Below are 24,899 nucleotides of genomic sequence, written 5' to 3'. Positions count from 1 at the left end.
TCATAAGAGAATTTTTAAAACTAATCTCAGATCAGAGAAGGTCTTTCAGTATGACATAAATGCTGGAAGCCACAAAAGAAAAAATGCAAATGTATGAAATAACATGTTTTGCATGGCAACGGCACCATGAAGAAAATCAAGACAAATGACATTCTGGGGAAGAATATATGTACATGTATGTGTTTAGAGATCATAAAGAGTGGTTGCCTCTGAGGAGACTGAGAGGAAGGGATAGAGATATTTTACTTTTTGTGTATTCTTACATCTTTTTAACTTTGTACCATATCCATGTATTATTTATTTGAATATAACTGCATTGGAATTATGACTATAAATTCTGAATTGAAGGGTACAATAGTGATGACAATGTTGTATTGTAGGTCAAAGGACAGTCCCTTTGCCCAAGGTATAGTCATTTTATATTTAAAAGGAGTCAAAGTCATGCAGAAATAAGAAAGCATTTATGACTGCAGATTATTTAAGATCTAGACTTTACTGTACTTATCTAGATGATTGGTTTATTTTGTATTAGGCACTTCTCTTTTTTTCAGTTTTATTGAGATATAATTGACATACATCACTGTGAAGGTGTACAGCATAATGATTTGAATTAGGTGTATTGTAAAATGATTACTGCATAAGTTTAGTTAACATCTTTCATTTAGATACAAAAGTCAAATATAATTTTTATTCTTAACTTATGTTTTTACTTTTTATTTCCAATATAGTTAACATACAGTGTTATATTAATTTCAGGTGTACAATATAGTGATTCAGTAGTTCCATATGTTACACAGTGCTCGTCGAGATAACTATGCTCTTAATCCCCTTTACCTATTTCACGCATCCCCTCACCCACCTCCCCTCTCGGAACTTTTGTTCTCTATCGTTAAGAGTCTGTTTTTTGGTTTGTCTCTCTTTTTTTTTTTCCTTTGTTCATTTGTTTTGTTTCTTAAGTTCCACAGAGGAGTGAAATCATATGGTATTTGTCTTTCTCTGATTTACTGCACTTAGCATAATACTCTCTAGCTCTATCCATGCAAATGGCAAGATTTCATTCTTTTTTGTTGCTGAATAATATTCCATTGTATATATATACCACATCTTCTTTATCCATTCATCAATTGATGGACATGTGGGCTGCTTCCATAATTTGGCTATTGTTGATAATGCTGCTGTAAACATAGGGGTGCATGTATCCCTTTGAATTAATGTTTTCATATTCTTTGTGTAAATACCCAGTAGTGTGATTACTGGATTGTAGGGTAGTTCTATTTTTAACTTTTTGAGGAACCTCCATACTGTTTTCCACAGTGGCTGCACCAGTTTGCATTCCCACCAAAAGTGCATGAGGGCTCCCCCTCCTCCATGTCCTCGCCAACACCTCTTGTTTCTTGTGTTTTGATTTTAGCCATTCTGACAGGTGTGAGGTAATATCTCACTGTGATTTGTATTTTCCTGATGATGAGTGATGCTGAGCATTTTTTCATGTGTCTGTTAGCCATTTGTATGTCTTCTTTGGAGAAATGTCTGTTCATGTCTTCTGCCCAATTTTTATTTTATTTTTTTAAGATTTTTTATATATTTATCTGAGAGAGAGAGCATGAGCGGGGGGAGGAGGGGCAGGGCAGAGGGAAAGGGAGAAGCAGACTCCCTGCTGAGCACAGAGCCTGACGCAGGGCTCAATCCCACGACCCTGAGATCGTGACCTGAGCTGAAGGCAGATGCTTGACTGACTGAGCCACCCAGCTGCCCCTGCCCATTTTTAATTGGATTATTTTATTTTGGGGTGTTGAGTTGTGTAAGTTCTTTATATATTTTAGATCCTACTCTTTATTGGATATGTTATTTACAAATATCTTCTCCCATCTAGTAGGTTGTCTTTTAGTTTTGTTGACTTGTTTCCTTTGCTGTGCAGAAGGTTTTTATCTTGATGCCGTCCTAATACTTTATTTTTGCTCTTGTTTCCCTTGCCTCAGGGGACCTATCTAGAAAAAAGTTGATATGACCAATGTCAGAGACATTACTGCCTGTGCTCTATTCTAGGATTTTTATGGTTTCAGGTCTCACATTTAGGTCCTTAATTCATTTTGAGTTTCTTCTTCGTATAGAGTATAAAAGAAGTGGTCCAGTTTTCCCAATACCGTTGCATATTCTTTGTTGAAGATTAATTGACCATATAATTGTGGGTTTATTTCTGGGCTTTCTGTCCCGTTCTTTTGATCTGTGTGTCTGTTTTGTGCCAGCACCGTACTCTGCTTTAAGTACTACAGCTCTGTAGTATAACTTGAAACCTGGAATTGTGATACCTCCAGTTTTCTTTTGCTTTTTCAAGGTTGCTTTGCCTTTTAGGGGTCTTTTGTGGTTCCATACAAATGTTAGGATTATTTGTTCTAGTTCTGTGGAAGATGCTATTGGTATTTGGATAGGATTGCATTAAATCTGTAGATTGCTTTGGGTAGTATAGACATTTAGACGGTATTTGTTCTTCCAATCCATGAGCATGGAATGTCTTTCCATTTCTTTGTGTTGTCTTCAATTTCTTTCATCAGTGTTTTATACTTTCCAGAGTACAGGTCTTTCACCTTTTTGGTTAAGCTTATTCCTAGGTATTTTGTATTTTTGGTGTAATTATAAATGGGATTGTTTTCTTAATTTCTCTTTCTGCTGCTTCATTATTAGTGTATAGAAATGCAATGGATTTCTGTAGATTGATTTTGTATCCTGCGACCTTTACTGAATTCATTTATCAGTTTTAGTAGTTTTTTGGTGGAGTCTTCAGGGTTTTTGACATATAGTATCATGTCATCTGCAAATAGTGAAAGTTTTACTTCTTCATTACCAATTTAGATGCATTTTATGTCTTTTTCTTTTTTTTTAATGTCTTTTTCTTGTCTGATTGCTGCAGCTAGGACTTCTAGTACCACGTTGAATAAAAGTGGTGAGAGTAGACGTCCTTATTTATTCCTGACCTTAGAGGAAAAGCTCTCAGTTTTCCTCCATTGAATATAATCTTAGCTGTGGGTTTTTCTTTTTATTTATTTAGAGAAGGGGGTGGGCGGGCAGGAGCAGAGGGAGAGGGAGACAGAGAATCTCAAGCAGGCTTCATGCCCAGCATGGACCCTGATGTGGGCCTTGATTTCACGATCCTGAGATCACGACCTGAGCTAAAATCAAGAGTTGGATGCTTATCTGACTGAGCCACCTAGGAGCCCCAGCTGTGGGTTTATAATCAAGTATAATTTTTAAATACAAAATGTAGTATGTGCCTCTTGGAGAACATAGAGAAAACTTTTTAAAAAATCAGTCACTATCCCATTGCCCAGAAATAAAAACTATCAATATTTTGGCCCATTTCCTTTAATTTTATTCTAATTCTCTCATGGTCCATTCATTCATTCAACAGCTATTTACTGTAAGCCTCCTATGAGCCGGGCACTGAGACTACAACAGTGGACAAGGAAGGTCAAGCCCCTGTCTATTCTTTTTTTTTTTTTAAGATTTTATTTATTTTACAGAGAGAAACACAGCGAGAGAGGGAACACAAGCAGGGGGAGTGGGAGAGGGAGAAGCAGGCTTCCCACGGAGTGGGGAGCCCGATGCGGGACTCAATCCCAGGGCCCTGGGATCGTGACCTGAGCCAAAGGCAGACACTTAACGACTGAGCCACCCAGGCGGCCCTGCCCCTGCCTATTCTATGTCCTTTGGCATTTCCATGGACATTTTAGGATCAGCTCTTCAATTGCTTTTAAAAGTCTGCTGGGATTTTGATTGGGATTGTGAATATATAAATCAATTTGGGAAGAAATGACATTTTAACAATACTAATGCATGAACATGGTGTCTGTCTGTCTTATGTAGACCTTCCTTATGTAGATCTTCCTTCTCTCATTAGTATTTCTTAGTGTCCAGTGTACAGGTATTATATTTTGTTCAGTTTATTCTAAGTACCTTATATCTTTATGCTATTATACATAGAATTGTTTTTAATTATCAATTTCAAATAGATTGTTGGTAGTATATTGAAATAACATTGGTCTGGTTTTTTTAAAGATTGATTGATTGATTGATTGATTTAGAGAGAATGGGGTGAGAGGCAGAGGGACAGAATCTCAAGCAGACTCCGTACTGAGTGTAGAGCATGACACAGGGCTCAATCTCACAACCCTGAGATTATGATCTGAACTGAAATCAAGTGTTGGATGCTCCACCAACTCAGCCACCCAGGAGCCCCTAAATAAGATTGGTTTTTATTTTTATTTTTTTTAAGATTTTATTTATTTATTTGGTAGAGAGAGAGAGAGCACAAGCAGGGGGAGCAGCAGGCAGAAGGAGAGGGAGAAGCAGGCTCCCGCTGAGCAGGGAGCCTGATGCGGGGCTCGATCCCAGGACCCTGAGATCATGACCTGAGCGAAGGCAGATGCTTAACCAACTGAGCCACCAAGGCACCCAAGATTGGTTTTTATAAATTGACCTTGTATCCTGCAATTATGCTGCACTTATTAGTTCTAGGAGCTCTTTTTTTTAGATTCCTTAGGATTTTTTACACAGGTGATTGTATTTCAGTGAAAAGTTTATTTCTTCTTTTCCAATTAGTGCACCTTTTATCTCTTGTCTTATTGCACAACTAGGACCTCCAGTACAATGTTGAATAAATAAACGTGGTTAAGAGCAGACATCCTGCCTTATTCCCAGTCTTAGGGGCACAGCAGTCAAGTCTTTCACAGTTAAGTATGGTTTTAACTTTAGGGTGCTCTTTAGCAGGTTAAGATAGTTCCTTTTTATTTCTAGTTTGCTGAAATTTTTTATAAATGAATATTGAATTCTGTCAAATATTTTTTCTGCCATTTTTTTTGAGTGACTGCATGGTTGGGGTTTTTTGTTGTTTATTAATATGGTAAATTATATTGATTGATGTTAAACCAACTTTATATACCCAGGATAAACCCCACTCAGTCATATTGTATTATCCTTTTCAAATATTTTTGGATTTCGTTTGCTAAAATTTCATTAAGAATTTTTGCATCTATGTTCATGAGTGTACTAATATATAGTGTTCTTTTCTTGCAATACCTTTATCACATTTTCGTATCAGGGTAATGCCAGAACCACAAAATGATTCAAGAATTGTTGTCTCCTTTTATGTTTTCTGGAAAGGTTTTTGTAGAATTATATTACTTCTCTCAAAAAAGTTTGGTAAAATTTGCCAGTGAAGCCACTGGGGCCACCCACCTTTCTTTGTGAGGAGGTTTTTAGTTACAAATTCAGTTCTCTTAATAAATATAGGACTACCCAGGATATCTTTGTTCTTGAGTTAGTTTTGGTAGTTTGTGTCTTCCAAGGAATTTATGTATTTCATCCAAGTTGTCAAATTTATTAACAAAGTTATTAATAATATTTGCTTTTTATCCTTTTTAACGTCTGTAGGATCTATACTGATGTCCTTTCTTTCGTTTCTGATATTAGTGATTTATCTTCTTTCTTTTCTTATTGATGCCTACCTAGAGATGTATTCATTTTATTAATTTATTATTGATCCTTTCTAAGAGCAGCTCTTGGCTTCATTGATTTTCTCTCTGGTTTGTCTGTTTCTGTGTTATTGATCTCTGCTCTTACTTTTATTATTTTCTTCTTATTTTGGGTTAATTATTTTCTAATATAGGCCTTTTAAACTATATATTTCCTTGTAATTACCACTTAAGCTGCATCCCACTACTTCTGGTATGTTGTATTTTCATTTTCATTCCATTCAAAATATTTTCAAATATTTTGTGATTTCTTTCAATGACCCATGGGGCGTTTAGAAGTGTGTTGTTTACTAGGTACCTGCTGTTGGATGGAGTGTTCTTTGGGTGTCAGTTAAATCCAGTTGGTTAGTATCACTCAAGTCCTCTCTTACTTACTGGTCCTTTGCCTAGTTGTTCAGCAGACACTGAGAGGAGTGTTGAAATTTCCAAGTATACTTTTGGATCTGTCAGTTTCTTCTTCCGGTTCTGTCAGTTTTTACTTCATTTATTTTACAGCCTTGTGATTAGGTCCATACATAATTTGGGAACATTATGTCTTTTTGGTGAATTTATCCCTTTATCACTGTGAAATGCTCCTTTTATCCTCCTGTCATATTCTTTTTTCTGAAGTCTACTTGAACTTTGATAGATTTTCTTTGTAAAGAATTATGCCTGTTACTGTTTATTGAGTTTCTCATAAATATCCAACTGGAATTCTGATTGAGATTGCATCAGATTTATAGATTTATTTGGGGAGAACATCTTCAAAATATCGAGTCCTCTAACCTAAGAACATGGTATGTCTCTTCATTTATTCTAATCATCTATATCCTTTATTAGAATTTTAAAGTTTTTTTCCCATAGAGATCTTATGTGATCTTAAGTTATTTCCTAGATATTTTATAGGTTTTTTTCTCTTATGAGTAGTATTTATTTTTATATTTTTCTAATTGGCTTCTACTGGGGTAGAAAAACGCTATCAAATTTTAGATTGGTGTAACATAAGTTTGCTAAAACCTCTTACTGCTTCTAGTAGCTTATCCATTATGTGTCCTGGGATGCCTTTGACATCCAATTGGAGATGTGGAGTAGGTAGTTAAATGTGTAAGTTAGGAGTTCCTGGGAGAGGTCCTGGCTGGAGGTATAAATTCTGGGATTGTTTGTATGCAGATGGTACTTAAAGCCATGTGCCTGGGTAAGATCACCAGGAACCATCAAAGGAGCAGCCAGTGAGGGGACAGGAAAGCCAGAGTGGTATGGTGTTCCAGAGCCAAGTGAAGAAGTGTTTCCCTTGTACATAGTCTGCATGTCTGCCTCCTGCAGCAGGAATAAATCCTTCAAGGGTTTGTTCTTAACCCCTCCTGCAGGCACTTACCCAAAGTTGTTAAGAGCAGGGACTCTGTGTCACGCCCGCTCCATCCCTTCCTCATGGGGTAGGCTTGGGCAAGAAACTTGACTCTGTGCTTTGTCTGCTCAGCTTCCTCATAAGTAGGGATAGTGGTATTAGCCACTCAGAGAGTCCTACAACTGAAGTGAGTTAATGCTTGCATGTGTGACAGTCTGGCACACAGTGACATCTCACCGAATATCACTCTGTGTCTTTAATCATCACTGCTGTGGTGGTCTTTGTATCAGCAGGTATCTAGCACAGTTAGTCTCTGGTAACAGTTAGTGCTTGAAAATCTGTCTGGATTGAATGGTCCTTTAGCAGGGTATGTGAGGGAGAGAGGATGGGAAGGAGGAGCTACAGTTGGTCTTGGAGTTCTTTATGAGGAGTCTGTGAGGCTGGCAAAGGAGGAAGGAGCTTCAGGAAAGATACGCTCTTCAATTCCCGAGTTGGGAGTTTGTGGATGACTAGCCATTTGGAAAGACAGACTAAATAAATGAGAATAAGTACATCACTTGTAACTTAAAGAGGAGGGGAGGGAGCCCAGCGATAACAAAAGACTGAAGAAACATATATTCATTTGCAATGTATGGATTCTGATTCAAACAAACCAGTTTTGTTTTGTTTTTAATGAGACTCAGGAAATCTGGCAATGAGAGCAATCTAATATTAAGGAATTGTCATCATTTGTATCTATAGTAGCTTATGGTTTTGTGTTAACGGTCACTTCACTTGCAGAGACACAGACTTAAATATTTACAGATGAAGTTATATGATGTCTGAAATGTGCTTCAGACACCCTGGCGGTGGAGCAGTCACGGGCACAGCTGTAGATGAACAGGACTGACCGGGGACTGAACTCCTTATAGTATTCCTTCTACTTCTGTGTTTTCTTGACATTTTCCATAATAACAACTAAAAAGTAAAGAATTAAAAGACTCTTTACCACTTATAACGCTTGACTCTATTACACTAGATTAGAATTTGAGAAACAAAAAACTCGTCTTAATGTTCAACTCGAATATAGTCGCAATCAGCTGAAGAAGAGACTGAGTAAGATCAACACGTTGAAAGAAACCATCCAGAGAGGCAGAGAGGACATTGATGACCTAAAGCAGGTAAGAACAGGGGGCTGAGGTGCCCCATCACTGAGATGATGACTTCCTCCATTGAATAAACACGGGTCGAGCTCCTGAAGTGTCCTCCTGGTGACCAAAAGGGTGGTGGGCAGATTTGGGAAATACCAGAAGTCAAATCAGCAGTTTCATGAATTACTAGATGTTGAAGTGGGTGTGGGAGGCTAGGGGGGATGCCACTGATGACTCCTGAGTTCTAGTTTGGGTGATTGGTGGATAAGAGGAGCAAGTTAAAGGGAGAACATTCTGGACCCATGGAGCTTGAATTGCCTGTGTGACACCTAGGCAGTGATACCTGGCAGGTGAAGAGCACATAGGTGGTGGGAGGAGCCCGGGCTGGTTTATGGGAGTGAATTGAAACCGTGTATGAGCGGCTGAGGCTCCCAGGCAGAGCAAAGGACCACGAAGAGCAGTGAGGCAAGGGTGGAATTCTGGAAGGAGTGGTCACATGGGTTACGAAGATAGAGCCAGAAACCCCACCGCTCTGGGGGGGTCAGATTACCAATTAAGAGGTCATAGTAGCAAGAACATTTTCACTGGAGAATGGGAACAGAAGTCAGACGGCAGCAAGCTGAGGGACAAATCCAAAGTGAAGGACAAAGGCAGTAATTTCCAAGAAGTGTAGAACCAGAGTGGGTCATATGCTGGGATAGGGGTTCAAGCAGCACACAGAATAAGGGTTTATCCCAGAATCACTGGGTTGGTGTCTTGACAATAAGATGATCTGTTGACCTTATTAATGTAAAAGATGGTGAGTCTACAATGCAAATCATCTTCATTCAGGCTGAAGAAAATTGTCTGCAAATTGTGGATGAACTCATGGCAAAGTGGCAGCAACTTAAGGACGTATTTGTCACTCAGAATGCCAACGCTGAGAAGGTCCAAGCTCAGCTGGAAGAAGAACGGAAGAAATTTTTGGCTATTGATAGGTAATTCGGTATATCAGTTTGAAGGACCATAACCAGAATTTTAAAGATGTTTATTACCAATTTGAAATTTATTGTAGGAAGTTTTGTTATTTGAATATGTACCCTTGGTGTTTTTAGTCCCACATCACACCTTTCAAGTGTTCTTTTGGGGGAAAACCAGAAGAGACGATTAGTTCTTTAGAGTGAATAGTTCTCTTTGGCAGAAGAAAACATGGACGTGTATGAAGAGTCCCTTACCCTAAATCCCTCGGACACTGTTGTACCGGGCCCCTCTCTAGTCCGCTTGTGGGACAAAGCCGGGCGGGGCGGGCTGGGGGTGAGATCTGGAGCCAGTCTGTGTGGTTGCATACCCCAGTTCTGCTACTTACATACTATGCTGTCATTTCCTCATCTAGTAAATAGTAACATGGGGTTACTCCTAGCGCCTTCCTCCCAGGAGAGGTGTAAGGATTAAATGAGGGACTGTTCATATGACACTTAGAATGGTACCTGGCACATAATAAGCATGTGTGTCTGTCATGATGGGGACAAAGACACTTGGAATCAGGCAGCCCTGCTGTACCACAGTGACCTCTGCTTTCCTGTATGATTGGACATGACCGTAAGCGATCAGATGAAATGTGCTCTGGTTTGGTCAACTCTTGGCATTTCATGGTTTTCCTCACTGGTTAAAGACTTTCAGCATTTCAAGATAGAGCCAGAAAGTTCTTTGTCTAAGATTTTTGAGTGGAATTAAAGTTCATTTATTCCTGAGTTTTTTTTCACTCTTGTATTTAGTATAAACAGAACTACATTTCTGTTCATCATTGTATTTTTGAAAACCATATACTTCTTAATTTATTTTTGGTCCTATTTCTAGGTCCTCTTTAAAATCCCATATTGTTTTAACTGGTAAAACCCCCAAGCCCTCGTTCATTTAAGATAGAGGGCATTATATTAATAGTGGTTGTAGTAAAAAGAAATGTTCAGACCATTAGATATGTAATTAATTGGTAAGACATTTCTCTTATTACAAGGTTGTTTCTCTTGTTTTGAGGTTCTAAAGCGTAGAGTTTACATTGAGGGAGAAATGCCGCTTGAAAAATTACATAGATTTTAAAACAAAGTAGGAAACAAAGCCAGCCTGATTAAAGTAATTGTTTATTATTTAAAAAATCCTCCCTAGGATTAACTAATTGCATTCATGGCCTTTCTCAAGAGTGTTAAAGTTTATATTATAAGCATCAGTGAGGTAACTCTAGAACTTACAGCATGCATAGGAAAAAATCTTTTTTCCATGTGAGTTTATTTATAACACATTCATTTTTCTTCTTTGGTGCAACTTTACGTAAGGAGTAATATCTCACTTTTCATATCTGTGTATTTACAGGGAAGTGGGAAAATGGCAAAAAGAAATTGTAATCATTCAAACTTCTTTGGAACAGAAACGGCTAGAGAAGCATAATCTGCTGCTTGATTGCAAAGTTCAAGACATTGAAATAGCCCTTTTGTTGGGATCACTGGATGACATCATTGAAGTGGAGGTATTCTACCTCAGGATTTCAAAATAAGTGTGGTCGTGGGGAACTTTATGTGATGCCCTTTGGCTGCTTAGTGAAGTCCCAGGTCTGCAGACGCTTCCCCTGGGCCTAAAGCTCCACTAGGAGTGGAGAAGGCATCTCCTCCTACCACGATCATCATTGCAGAGGACTGGGCATTTCGTGCAGTTCTGTCTCTTGCTGATCCATGCCTTTTAGCCCCACAGACTCACCGGAGTTTCTTTCCTACACATTAGATCCCAAGAGGAATCAGAGAATTTGAGCTGTTGGCGTCAGTGACCTTTGGGGCTGGTGTTAGGGAAGCAGCTGCTGTGCACTTTGGAAAGAGCATCTTCCCATTAGCCCATCCACAGCCAGTGACAGAAGGGTTTGTCCTGCCTCTCAGGTCATCTCTGAGCTCTTCCCCGGGGTCTCCCTTCCACATCCCCCCTCCCCTCTCTGCTCTGCCCCAGCAGACAGACAGCTACTCCGTTCCATCCATCCCCCACCCCAGAAGTGCCCTGAGTCCTTTGGATTCTTCAGAGTGAAGCATCTATAAAACACTTCTTCTCTTGCCAACGTTGACCAGGTCTCATAACCTTACACTCAAAAAGTCTTTGTCTTTTTTCTCAATTGTAGCAGAGGTCACATTGCAGACAGAGGTAAGGAAGGGAGAAAACCCTTTCCTGGCCACAAGAGACATAAACCCAACTCAGATGGCTTTAAAGGGGGTAAAGGGATAGGGCTGGGTAGGGGGGTGGGATCGGGAGAGGGGGCGGTCTCATGCTTGACTCAGTCTAGGAATTTAAACACCGTCAAGAACTCTTTCTGGCTCAATATATATTGGCTTTATTCTCCCAAATCGGCTTTCCCACAGGCCGCAGCTGTAACCACTAGCTTTGACCAGAGAAGAAAGAGAACTCTCCCCTGCGCTCTCTGTTAGGAAAATCTGGGGAAGAACTCTGGGTCAGAGAGAGAAGGGAGGGGTCTGTGAACAGCAGAAATAGATGGGAGCAGAAAAACAATAGTTTTATACTCTAGAAATAGAACGTCTGTTTATAAAAGGCAATGTAATTTTAGAAGAGGTTACAGAGAGGAGGAAGCAATTTTAATGGCTGACATTGAAGTGAGTGTTACTCGTCACGTATTCATGCCGCTGCTTTCTTCCTATTGCTTTCAGTTAGTGAACCTTCAGAATTGTTCTCCAGCAAGCCCATATGAATGTGAAATGACTTCATTGGCTTGAAAGAATTTCATACTCATGGTGTGGTATTTCAGAGCAGGTATTAAAGGCTTTAAGCTGGACTAATACTGAATCATTATCTAAAAAGAAAAAATGATAGTTCTCCTCTACTTTGTGCTGGTCAGGCCAAATGGAATATTACATTCACTTTTTAAAGCCTGATGCTTCCTAAGAGTAAAGCATTCAACAGAGCAAAAAGGCCCAGACCATGTTGTGCTGGGAAGAGAAGACTTGGGGAATACAATCATTCTCCTCCATTAGAAGAGAGTCTATCACAGAAGGAGGATCACATTTGTTCTTTCTCGTCTCAAGGGGGATACAGGGTTAGGGAGTAGAGGCCACAGAGACAGATTTCTGCTCCTAGGGAACACTTTCTACCAGAAAGATGGAGGGCCTTTAGTGGTGAGTTCCCTGATTGGAATTTTGTAAGCACATCTGGAAGTGGCTATGTAATGGGGATGCTATACAAGATGTTCTCCATAAAGCCTGAAACAGAAAAGGCATGAGGTCTAAATTGTCTCTCTCCAGAGGGCTGAACAAGGATCACTGGGTAGAAATAATTACAATAATCATTATAGGAGTACTTGTCTTACCATAATTGGTAGGTGGGACCTGAGATTTTCCTTCCACTGGAAGGAAAGTGTGCGCTCTCTCAAAATCTTTTTTTTTTTTTAAGATTTTATTTATTCATTTGAGAGAGAGAGCACAAGCAGGGGGAGAGGGAGAAGCAGACTCCCCGGCAAGCCAGGAGCCCGACATGGGGCTCGATCTCAGGACCTAGAGATCCTGACCTGAGCCGAAGGCAGATGCTTAACCATCTGAGCCACCCAGGTGCCCCTCAAATAAATAAAATCTTAAAAAAAAAAAAAAAGTATGTTACCTAGACCTGCCAGGGTTCTTATAGAAGATTCTTCTGTTGTGGGAGAGACTTTACTAGATTACTAGTTCTGAACTCATACCGTGCACATGGAAGTACCTGGGGATCTTGTTGCCAGATCATCATGGCCTTGGAGGCCCCATTAAGGAGTGAGGTGGGAATCAGCTGGAGGGCTTGGGCAGATGGATAAGATCACCATTTCATATAACAAAGAAAGGGCTTCGTCTGTGTTTCAGTTGGGAACTGAAGCAGAAAGTACCCAGGCGACAGTTGACATCTATGAGAAAGAAGCAGCCATCAAGGTAGACTACAGCTCTCTAAGAGATGATTTGAAGGTAATCGAAAGATTTCTGTTAGGACTAACTCACTGTGATGGTGAATATTTAAATATACTACACAATACTTTTTAGACCATAGAGCCTACATTTAGGGAAAAAAGTAGATTTCCTAATGGTTTTTGAAGAAATGGTTTAAGTAGGTGGCTTTTTAAAAATGTTTAGATCAGCATTTCTCACTGTGTGTTCAGCAGAACATGAGTATCGTGAAATTTCTTCCCAAAGAAGAAAAGCTTCTATGGTCAGCCAGTTTTTTTTTTTTAAGATTTTATTTATTTGAGAGAGAGAGAGAATGAGAGCACGAGAGGGAAGAGGGTCAGAGGGAGAAGCAGACTCCCTGCTGAGCAGGGAGCCCGATGTGGGACTCGATCCCAGGACTCCAGGATCATGACCTGAGCCGAAGGCAGTCGCTTAACCAACTGAGCCACCCAGGCGCCCTTTGTTTTCTTTTTTTTTTAAAGATTTATTTATTTGAGAGAGAGAGAATGAGAGATAGAGAGCACGAGAGGGAAGAGGGTCAGAGGGAGAAGCAGACTCCCCACCGAGCAGGGAGCCCGATGTGGGACTCGATCCTGGGACTCCAGGATCATGACCTGAGCCAAAGGCAGTCGCTCAACCAACTGAGCCACCCAGGCGCCCTGTGGTCAGCCAGTTTTTTGAAGGGCTGTCTCCTTGAAGATTCACAATGATTATTAGTCTCTGAGAAATCCTGCAAGTGACAGAAGTAGCCACCATACTCCAGCGTCCTGGCTATTGCCCGTCACAGGGTTCCGCTGTGGCCCCTGCATTCGGGGACACAGCCTGCAGGGCACACACCTGGGATGCGGTTTCAAGGGCTCTTTAATTGAGCAGCTCTAGCTCTGTGTCATAGGCACCCCTGTAAGCCATACTACAATGCTATGTTTCTTTCTGTTTTGACTCCATCCTGACTAGCCCTCCATCAAGCAGGGACCCCCACCCCACCCCACCCCCAGCTACAGGGGACGCTTGAGGGAGAAATGGTTAAACACGGGCTCTGTGAGAAAGGAGGGAGTAGAGGGGCGCCTGGGTGGCTCGGTCGTTAAGCGTCTGCCTTCGGCTCAGGTCACGATCCCAGGGTCTTGGGATGGGGCCCCACATCCGGCTCCCTGCTCGGCGGGAAGCCTGCTTCTCCCTCTCCCTCTGCCACTCCCCCTGCTTGTGTTCCCTCTCTCGCTGTCTGTCAAATAAATAAATAAAATCTTTAAAAAAAAAAAAAAGGGAGTAGAAGAGCGGATGCCAAGTAGCAATACCCACATCTTTTAATTTCACATGTCCTTAATATATGTTGTGAGATTCACTGGGCTCTTGGATTGTATTTATGCTCTTTTGAGGCAATCAGAAAATAGCTTTTGACTTTTTTATAGTCTATTTAATGCTTTCATTTTAGAAAATCCTTCCCCACCTTATTACTGAGTATAAATATTCTTCCTGTTCATGGTTTTGCTTTCATTACCTATTTAATTCATCTGAAATTTATTTTGGCATATGGTATAAGGGAAGAATCGGTTTTTAAAAAGTGACCTGAGTTAGCCCATTTATGCAACATGTTTCAAGTAATTCTCTTCCCAGGGACTTAAAACGTCACCTTTATCATATATAAATTAAAGATCCTGGGAGGGCAAGAATGCTTTCCTGCAAGGTTAGGCCTACACACTTTTTCCCTCCCCTCCTCATTCAAGCTGTACCCACTGTTCTGGTTTCAGCTTCAGTGCCGCCCCCGCCTCCCAGGGTGGGTCCCTTCTCTCTGCCTCGCAGCACCTTTGCTCGCCGGTCACAGCGTATTCGCGCTGTTGTCAATGCCAGTGTGACTTCCCTGTGAGCTCTTCACGGGCAAGGCCAGAACAGTTTTCATCACTGAATGCCTAATACATAGTAAACAATCAGTATTTTGTAATGAATAAGTGAAGGTAATATGTGAATTGTTGCTTTTTAGCCAGATGAGGACGTACGGAAGGGAAGCAGGTTCCAGGAGAGCAGGGTCTTTAACACTAGAGCCGTGGACGAGCACAGCCGGCTCCGGAAGCGAGGGATAGCGCAGCCTGCTGGCACTTCAGACTCAGAGGGCTTCGAGGGAGGGAAGGCATGGATGTGGAGGGAGGGAGGGAGGCAGGGGCCCGATCCTGAAGGGCCCGATCCTGAAGGTCCCTGTGCCTAATTACTCAACAGTTTGGAAAGGCAAGCTAATCATTGCTGTTCTTTACCCAATAATAGGCTCTACAAACTGATAAGGAAGTGGAGGCCCACCTGAGGCTCCTGCTGCAACAGGTGGCATCCCAGGAAGACAACCTCTTGAAGACTGCGGCCCCAAACCTGAGAGCCCTGGAGAAACTAAAGACGGTCAGAGACAAGTTTCAGGAGTCCACAGATGGTGAGCCTGAGCTATAGTTGTCAGCAAGGCCATATTCTTGGGTGTGGCGGGTTTGGATTTCTGTAACACTTATCAGCAATCCCCCCTGGATTGTAGCTTTATTTTTATTTAGCTTTTTATTTGTATCATATATTTTCTCTGTTGTTTTATAATAATGTGCATTTTTAATACTAATTGCTTCCTTTTTTTAAAGTGTTCTGCTTTAACTCAAAAACAGGTTTATTATTTTTTAAAAAATTTATTTGGGGGAGAGAGAGAGAGAGAGAGCACCCCCCCACCCCACACGGGGCTCAATCTCATGACCCTGAAATCACAACCTGAGCAGAAACCAAGAGTCAGACGCTCAACCGAGCCACCCAGGTGCCCCAGGTGTATTGGTTATTTTAGAACAGATATTTTTTTATACCAGCAGGATGGTCATATTAGATACTCTTTCAGAATTTGTCATTATCTTAAAATTAGCCCTACTAGAAAAATGGCTCATCAATTTTAAGAGCCATGTTCTTGGAATTAGTAACAATTGATGTATTTTAAAGGTAGACTGTACCCAAGACAACCAAATTCAAAATCCAGTTTTTAAAATATTCTATGCTTTCGGAATGCCTAGGTGGCTCAGTCCATTAAGCACCTGCCTTTGGCTCAGGTCATGATCCCAAGGGTCCTGGGATCGAGTCCCGCATGGGGCTCCCTCTGCCTGCCGCTCCCCCTGCTTGTGCTCGCTCTCCCTCAAACAAAATCAATAATAAAATATTCTGTGCTTTAAAGTTGAAATAAGAGGAGCCAGCCCCTCAGTGGTCTGCAAAATAAAGAACATTGATTTTCTCTTAGCTTTTGAGGCCAGCAGAAAGGAAGCCAGAATGTGTAGGCAAGAGTTTGAACAGGTGAAAAAAAGGAGATATGACCTTTTCAGCCGGTGTTTTGAGCACGTCTCGATCTCAATTGATCAAATCTACAAGAAGCTCTGCAGAAACGTCAGTGCCCAAGTATGTATTTTTCACCCCCAAATGTTACTGGGAACTTTGTGTTGGTGGTGGTTGTTTTCTGGTGGGAAATAAATGTGTCACATTATCTGAGTGACCCACTTCTGGAGCAAAGTCAGTTCCAGAAGATTGGTTCCCATCGTAACTGGGTGTGTTCTAGATCCCACTCACTCTACCACTGGCCAGCCTGGATAAGGCAGAACCTCTCTGGGCCTGTCTCTTCATCTGAAAAATGAAGGGGTTGGTCACTTAGTTTCCAGATTCTCTTCAGTTCTGGAGTTCTGCTCTCTGGTGCTAATTTGATTTTATGGAACAGTCAATGGTCTCTGTAGTGAAGGTACCTGTAATGTAGAGGGTCTTGGGAAATGGCTGACCTGGGGTCAGGAGAAGGAAAGAACCAAAGGCAGGATTGTGTCGATAGTCTCTTTGCTAGAACCCTTGCCCGACCCACAGTCAGTCCCCATGGCAGATCCTGTGGCGCTGAATGTGGACTCAAGATGTCGATCAGGTCTTCCACATCTGCTTTTACCTTTCTCGTGGTGGTCCTTTATGACTGAAAGTTGATCCTGGATCAGATATTGAGAATTTTAGCCAAAAATTGTTATTTTCAGTAAAGTAAGACTGAAATAAGCCCAGTAACTCCTTAAAGGCAGGATTCATCTCTGTAGCCACAGTACCTGGCCCACAGCAGGTATTCAGTAAGTGGCTGGTGAATGGGCCACCGAGTGGGCTAACTGAAGACTGTTTTTGTCAGACGGTGGTGCGTGCTGCTGAGGTCTGCCTGGCAGGCCTGTGGGGAGGCCTGATCCTTTGTGTGCGTTAGAGTGTTTTCACTCTACTCCCCACCCAGACAGCCCTGTTTCCTGTGACTACACTGTAGAGCCAGCTGCAGGCATTCGTATTTTGCCATCACAATGGAGGAAAACCGAACCAATAGACTATTTTGCAGTTAAGCTCTATTGCAGTTTCCAAAGTTGAAATTTACTAATTGCTTTCCTGATTTTGTTAAGTAAATAACCTGTGTTTCAGGCATTTCTTAGCCCAGAGAACCCAGAAGAGCCTTACCTAGAGGGAATTAGCTATAACTGCGTGGCTCCAGGCAAACGGTTCATGCCGATGGACAATCTGTCAGGGGGAGAAAAGTGTGTGGCCGCGTTAGCCCTCCTGTTCGCCGTGCACAGGTAAAGGCCACAGCAAGCTATCTGATTTTGCATCGGGGCTGAAACCAAACGGACCCTCCTACAGAAGACCTGTTTTAGCATATGTGATACAAAACTGTTTTCTTTAGCCAGACAACATTCAGGTTCTATTTTAGGCCTATAATAATTTAGACTGCAAATCTAACACACAATTCCATCTTTGACAGATTTTCATTAATTTTCTGTAATCATCAGTAGCTACTAATATTCCAGCTTTACCGAAAAGAAAGAAGAAAAAGAAATACTGGAATGGCCACATAGGACATCAGGATTGCCAACAGTTAACAACAAACCCAAACAGAACAAAAACTCCTGACCTGTGTATTATTTTCCTAGTGCCTGTTCACAGACCTGTGTTTATGTAAAGAATGTTAAGTATTTCTTCTGAAAAAAATGTTTAACTTCATTTCCACTAGTAGCGGTGGCAGTTGAAGTAAATCAAGAAAACATTAGCTAAAATTAGGGCAACTGACTTTCAACATGCAAATCCTTAGATGAAGATCTAGGTGCACATGATGCTGCCTCTCTGCTTTCCTGACCAGGAAGATCAGCCTAAGTTCTCCAGCTGCTTTTTACTGCTCCCAAGGATAAAGAAGAGGCCATTACAGGAGAGGAACAGGAAGTAGCATTAATGCCAGGAGACTCTGGGGAGAGCAGGCCGCAGGAATCGAAGCACGAGCCTGTGCTGAGCAAGTTTCAGCAGAACAGGACTAGTACCAGGTGTCACTGCCATCCATTTATTCAGCAGATATTTCATATCTACTGTGTGTCGGGTGCTGGTGTAGGCTTTGGAGATACAGCAGTGAACAAAACAAAATCTTTGCCTCAGAGACTTCATTTTTGTTGGGGAAGACAAATGAGAAGGTATATTGGTAAACTAATTCTCTAACATAGAGACTATCAGGAAATGACAGATGCTACAGAGAAAAAAAGTAGGGAATGGAGATCATAAGTCGCAGTAGCAGAGTAGGGTTTGCAATATTAAAATAGACTCACCTGGGAAGGCCTACTTGAGAAGGCAGCATCTGAGCAAAGATTTGAAGGAATGGAGTAAGTCTTGCAGATAGCTAAGAGAAGAATGTTCTAGACATGGAGAACAGCAAGTGCAAAGGTCCTGAGGCCAGAGAGAGCCTGGCATCTGTAGCGAATAGACTGTATACAACAGTGGCAGGCACAGGGCTGGGAAACTATTGTAGCAATCAAGGTGGAAGATGAGGGTGGGCTGGACCAGGGTGAGAGCAGAGGCTGAGCAGACAAGGTGTGGGGTGTGAAGGAGGCAGCAGGATGACCCCGAATCAACTAGAGTGGGAAGACCCCTGGAGGGAGTAGTTCTGGGGGGCAAGGTGAGGAGCAGGACCTTGGATGACCTTGAGCTGTTTACCAGACACCCACATGGAGCTGTCGAGTCAGCTGCTGGACAAGGGAGGCAAGTGTGGGAGCCGTGAAGACACGGATGGTATTGAAACCCTGAGAGGAGATGAAATCACCAGGGGAGCTAATTAGTGTGTAAGCACTGCACCCCAAGGGCACTGCACTGAGAGGAGTTGGTGGAAGAGATGGAAGGAGCGGTGGGTCAGGTGAGGGGAGCAGACGGTCACCCTTGATGTCAGAGCCACAGGCCGGGGGCAGCCCCAGATGCCACCTGCAGTGGTCACGGGGGACACGGATTGAGCATTGCACATTGGATTTAGCATCATAGGGGTCATTGGTGACTGAGGCTAAAGCATTCAAAATGATGTATCTTATTTACTCCGAATACTGTTAATCCTCTTAACAGAAAGCTGTAACTCACTGGAGTGTAACTTTTTTTCTAGTTTTCGGCCCGCTCCGTTCTTTGTGTTAGATGAAGTGGATGCAGCTCTGGACAACACGAACATTGGCAAGGTCAGTTTCTTTCTGCTTTTAATTTCCAGTAGATGGCTTACAACTCGAGGATCACGTTCTGGTCAGAAAGACAGTTTACCCTGAACACACACAGTTTGTTGGATAATTGCTGATTAAAAGTCAAATCTAGGTTAAATATCTGAAAATTTGGGGCAGTTTTCATTTGAGGTTTAGGGGACCCTCAATGAATTCCTAGGGAGTCAGAATAGGAGTCAGGTGAGGATTGTTTTACTGAATCCACAGCATTGCTAGTGGGTAACTTGTCCCCAGATCTAGATTTTGGGACCTAGAGGGTCACCAAGAGGCCTGGTGGCAAATGGGACCAAATCAGTTGTTTAATAAAGTCCAAAAATAACACTTCTAAATAAAATTCCAAAGGAATTAAAGTTCAAACTTCTGCCCTCCCCCTTGCATTTATTAAAATTTACCCGATTGTTGCACTTCATGATCGTATTTCTCAGTATTTGAGACGAGGGAACTAAGGAAACAGTTTAACTCTTGGGAGTTCAAGTTAAGGTCAGCCTTCAAGATGAGAGCATAGATCTAAAAAGCCTCCTGAAAGAGAAGGACACTGAAGCCACATACCGCCACTGTGACTTTCTGACATGAGAACGGAGTCGGCCATGGAAGCCTGACCAAAGGCCGCGGAGTCCCATCGCTGGCAGTACCTGGCCCACGGCTGCCGAGGGATGGGACAGCTCCGGCCCACGGACTCTGGTGTCATGGTCCTACTGCCAGAGCCGTCGTTTTGGAGATGGGTGAATCAGGCTCCTAGTTCCGATTCCAGGCACAGTGAAAGCTGGCATCCTGCTATACACTTAAGTCTTGTGAGCTTGGCTAAGGAGTCCTTCTCGGAGCGGTGTCTTCAGTTCTCAGTGCCACTCTGGCAGGCTGAGGCTCCGAAGCTGGTCCGCCTGCTTTCTCAGTCTGCTGAGTCTGCCGGGAGGGGCCGGAGCTGCGGCTGAGGGGCCTATCTTCTGCCAGCGCTCCCCGAGCTGTCCTCCCCTGACCCTTCCTGCATGGGGCACCGAGTGCCTAAGGACAGCCTGTCAGCTCCACAGTCACAAAATGTAGAAAGCTGATCCTCAGTCCCTTGAACCTTGTGGAGGACAGCAAGAGCCCCCTTCTGGGACCTCCCAGGTTTCAGAGTAACCAGGGAAGGAAGACATGGGAGCAACAGAAAATCTGTTCGTCTCTTGAATGCCAGCTGGTGTGCACTGGCTAAGGGGACTCAATGGCCTGACTCATTTGGGAGAAATCTCCCCTGAAGAGGTGACTTTAGGTACTCTGTACCCACGTTTTGTATGTTGGGGTTGGGGCTCTATTTTTGTGGACTGCCTTTTTTAAGTTATCTGTGTCTTCTAGCAAAATTTAGATGTTTGTATTACCACCATCTCCAGGGACTCTTAAGACTCTTCTGTTGGCACCCCTCCTATGTATGAACACCCTTTTAACTTCCAGTCTTCCCTTGAGATTTACCCTCCTGGCCGCTCCACTGCCCTACTGAGCATGAGCGAATGGAGGAGGACCAAACCCAAAGTAGCTCCCACTCCGTCCCGTGCTCAGGGTGCCCCGTTTACCACAGGTAACGCTCCAAGCCCAATGCGTCCCTTCTGCCTCACCTTCCGCTCATGTCAGCATCCCAGGACTTCACAGTCCCGCATCCTCGTGGCCACCATGGCCTCGAGCGCCAGATGGAGTTCCTCCTGCCTGTGGATCCAACCCTCTTGGCCAAGGGCACTTTCCCCTCTTCATCACTCACCTGAGCTAGTGACTCGCTCCCCACCCAGGGCTGCCGTACCTGCTTCCAGAGCTGCGTCCTTACCGCCCTGGTGCAGTCGGGACCGAAGCAGATGGAGAAGAGCCCTTCTGGCCCCTCACCCCAGCTGGGAGTTGGCAGACGGTTTGTGAAACTGTGGCCGAGTTCTTCCCTATCTTTCTCCGGGTTCCGAGCAGAGTTTGTTCAACAAGACTCGTTTCTCTCCAGAGTCCATTTTGTTCTTATATTCTCATGCCTGGGATTTGAGCTTCCTGAAGGAGCCACTGAGTTCAACTCCAACCAAATAATTAGATTATGGTTATGAATACATATATAATTGTCATTTTTCCCACTTCTGGCTTTGCGTTAGCAAAACAGGAAATTGGAAGTTTAAATACCAGTCTGTCCTTTCCCACATAGTGTCTGAGTGGCAGTTTTTATCTCGTTATGAAAGCTGATTGCATTTTCACCTGACGGTATCTTAAGTTAGACCTCTGTTCTTAAAAATAGTCTTAAAAGTTTTAGATGCTAGATTTAATAAGATTTACAACTTTTTTACTAACCTCTTATTTTAGAATCTGAGTTATTTCCATTTCTGCAGTTATAGTGGATTTGCTGAGTTACCAGAAAGGAAGGTAAGTGCCTTTGTCACCTCCCACGGGCAAAGCTGGAGACAGGCCCAGTCACCGTCCAGGGGCCCAGCAACGAGGCCTTTCCCTGCTGGTGAAATGTGGGCTTTTCGTTCCCCCCAGGTCTCAAGTTACATCAAACAGCAGACGCAGGAGCAGTTTCAGATGATAATCATTTCCCTAAAAGAGGAGTTATATTCCAAAGCCGATGCGCTGATAGGCGTCTATCCAGAGGTAAAGATCAGCAACAGGGAGAGGAGAAGTGTCCCTGAGTTCTTTCCTGACACCTCATCACAAGTACCGGTGGAGTCTGGAGATACGCTTTGATTTCTGGAGTTGATAAATATAGGCCTAAATGATTTTTTAAACCAAATGAGATTTTAAAAACTCGTATTTTTCTATGGCAGTACACAGAAATTTTAAAGATAGGCTTTAAGTGAAAAAAGCAAATCAAAACTTGCAGAACAGTTAAAGGTACAAGCTAACGTACACAGCAAACTAGTACTATCCTATTGCCTATTTTTCTAATGTTTGAATGTTTTAGGCAAAATAAATGCATTGTGGGTAGCACTAAAGGACCAGAGGAAAAAACAAGTTGATCAGACATTCCAGGTTGTATAAATTCACACCCACCTTTCTTAAGCTGTTCAAAATGCTGACCTGAGCTAATGGAGTAGAGCAGCTAATTCAGATCATTCAGTTTGGGGACAGTTAGGCTTTACTTCCTGAGTTTTCATTTAAACGAAGATAAAAATTAACTTCCCTTCCTGTGCCCCCAAGATGTGAGGGGACCCCTGGAAATTCTCATTCCAGCGTAGGGGAGCCAAAAAGATCTTCCTCCTCTACCCATCTTAGGTTCTCTGTAAATCAGACTGGCAAAGGCAGCTCAACGAGAAAAACCGCTTGTACCGCGCGCACCGCACATGCGCACGGCGGACGCACCTGGTGAAGCGTAATCCCAGGGCTGGCTGGCTGGGACTTGGGTTTCTACCCCGTTCCAGGATAAACCAAGGGGAAGGGGCTTGGGGCTTCCAGGTCAGGGAGGCAGGTGAGGGGAAGGTGAGGAGTGGGGCGAGCGCGGAGCGAGCGTCCTCCTGCAGCAGCGCGTGACCTTTGCCCGTGGGACGCTCGTGCCCACTGTCAGCAGCCCCTCGGCGCGGGCATCTGGGCTGGCGTGCGCGCGCACCTTCACCAGAGAACGCACCAGCAGGAAGCGGACCTAACCGGAGACCCGTGACTATAAGGAGGCCCCTTTTTAAGTGCGAATCCAGGTTCCCTAGTGGCCCTTCCTTGACGTTTGATGGCACTTCGTCCCTAAGCAGAGAGCTGACTCTCTGCTGTCCTCTCTCATTTCAGCACGATGACTGCATGTTCAGCAGAGTTCTGACCCTGGATCTTTCTCAGTATCCAGACACCGAAGACCAAGAAGGCAGCAAAAGAAACCGAGAGTTGCCTTAGGACCGCGAGTGACCCCGAGCCAACAGGACAGTCGGGCAGGTCAGGGTCACCAATGCTTAGTCCTTGCTCCTCAACAACAAAGCGCGGGAGCAGTCGAGCGGCCTGTGCCACCGTGACCTACCAGACGCTGGAGCTCGCTTCCGTCCAAGTTCAGGCCCCTTAGCGTTGCATGGGTTAAAAAAAAAAGGTGCAATTTTGTACCATAGTTTCAACTGCCATTTTGAAAGCCAGTCAGAAGAATGTTGAATTCTGCATTATTTTCACTCAGGTCTTGCCTTGTACGTTTAAGTAATCTTTAAGAGAAACTCTTGGTTCTCAAATGTACTAGTTATAGGGCATACAGCCTGGATTTTATAGTTATTTCAGAGAATGTTATCAATATTGAAAATATCAATAAAGAATATCCTAATTTCAAATGTCTCCAAACTACAATTATAGAAACAACAAAAAAGTATTTTAAGGTGAAACTGAATTATGTCCACCTCAGTGAAATCCAAATTTCTCTAAGTATAATTTCTGTTAACAAAATACTGAAGAACACAGGCTTTCCCAAGTAACTGACTTCCCTACTTACACACATTGTTATGGGGAGGAAAGGAAGTTGCCACATTTGCAATAATACTTCATTTCCATTTCAAGATGGACTAAAATTTCGTACCTAGCAGAGTAGCTCCCTCACTGTGATCTACTGAAAGTCACCCCTTGTGTGGACAAGGGTTTGTAAACACATAAACATAAAATGAAAGAATTCTGAGGTGCTGGTGGTCTTCACTGAAGACTGGGCCCACCCGCGGACGGGGTGTGTGTGTGGGGGGGGGCCTGAAGAAAGAACCGTCACTTGTGAGCGCCGCTCACCACTCACCGCTTCACGCAGACTCAGGGCACCCCGTGCCCAGCAAGTAGACCACAGCCACGCAGACGCTTCCTGCCCTCACCCCGCCAAGCTCTGGCAGCTGCACATGGCAGGCAGAAGCCCCCCGATCTGTCCTCTGCTCCTTTTTTTAAGAAACCATCGGCAATACCCTCTAAATCACAGACTTCCTCTGCCTTGGAAAACATCAACTTCACGTTGAAATGTCCCGTAGGGCCCCATGAGCTCAGGGCAGTCCCTTCTCACTGCCTGGGCTGCTCTCACTCCCAGTGATCCCACAAAGTACGCTCTGTTTTGTGAGAGCACCACGCACCCCCATTCCTGCCAACCGCGGGACGACGGGGGGTACGGATGGGGCGCTGCTACCAAAGGGCCTTCTTGTCATCACCACCCCCCCCCCCGCCCCGAGCCAGTGTTCCTCACCGACAAAATCACACCCAAGCAAATGAGGGCTGCTCAAATTGTCTGACAGATCAATCCTGTTGAAAGACATTTGCATTTTAATACGAGCATTAGCAGAACTGACCGCAGATGCCCCCGTTCATGACAGCAAGGAGGCACTCGATGCTCATCCTGAGCTGGTTCCACTTCTCCAGTCTCATATCCTCTCTTCCACATCATTTTCCATGCTTGTCTACCCTGTGTCTAACCAACTTTCAGATTCATTCATCCCTGATTGCACTCGGTAAACGTGTCTTTAAAAAACCAACAACTTAAACATTTGCTTTTTTTAAAAAATTTAAACACATTCAAGTAGTCATTTGACTTCCCAACTGATAACTCAGGATAAACGTTCTCA

General features: G+C 43.2%; 1 protein-coding gene across 1 annotated transcript in view; it reads left to right on the top strand.

Annotated features, from left to right (window-relative positions):
- Positions 1–23,229, top strand: part of SMC1B (structural maintenance of chromosomes 1B) — a 67,894-nt gene extending 44,665 nt beyond the window's left edge. The window contains exons 16-25 of the mRNA XM_028115292.2: positions 7,871–8,012; positions 8,814–8,959; positions 10,329–10,482; positions 12,833–12,931; positions 15,164–15,320; positions 16,149–16,303; positions 17,330–17,481; positions 19,314–19,383; positions 21,895–22,005; positions 23,128–23,229. Coding sequence (XP_027971093.1) covers positions 7,871–8,012; positions 8,814–8,959; positions 10,329–10,482; positions 12,833–12,931; positions 15,164–15,320; positions 16,149–16,303; positions 17,330–17,481; positions 19,314–19,383; positions 21,895–22,005; positions 23,128–23,229 — 1,288 coding nt within the window. The remainder of the gene's footprint in view (positions 1–7,870; positions 8,013–8,813; positions 8,960–10,328; positions 10,483–12,832; positions 12,932–15,163; positions 15,321–16,148; positions 16,304–17,329; positions 17,482–19,313; positions 19,384–21,894; positions 22,006–23,127) is intronic.
- Positions 23,230–24,899: the final 1,670 nt, after the last annotated feature.

This window comes from Eumetopias jubatus, unplaced genomic scaffold, assembly GCF_037043125.1.
Source record: "Eumetopias jubatus isolate StellerSeaLion01/CBP00866 unplaced genomic scaffold, mEumJub1_p1.0 scaffold_8, whole genome shotgun sequence".
Taxonomy (NCBI): Eukaryota; Metazoa; Chordata; class Mammalia; order Carnivora; family Otariidae; genus Eumetopias; species Eumetopias jubatus.
Note: the sequence above shows the minus strand (reverse complement) of the source record. Positions and strands in the feature narration are given on the sequence as shown.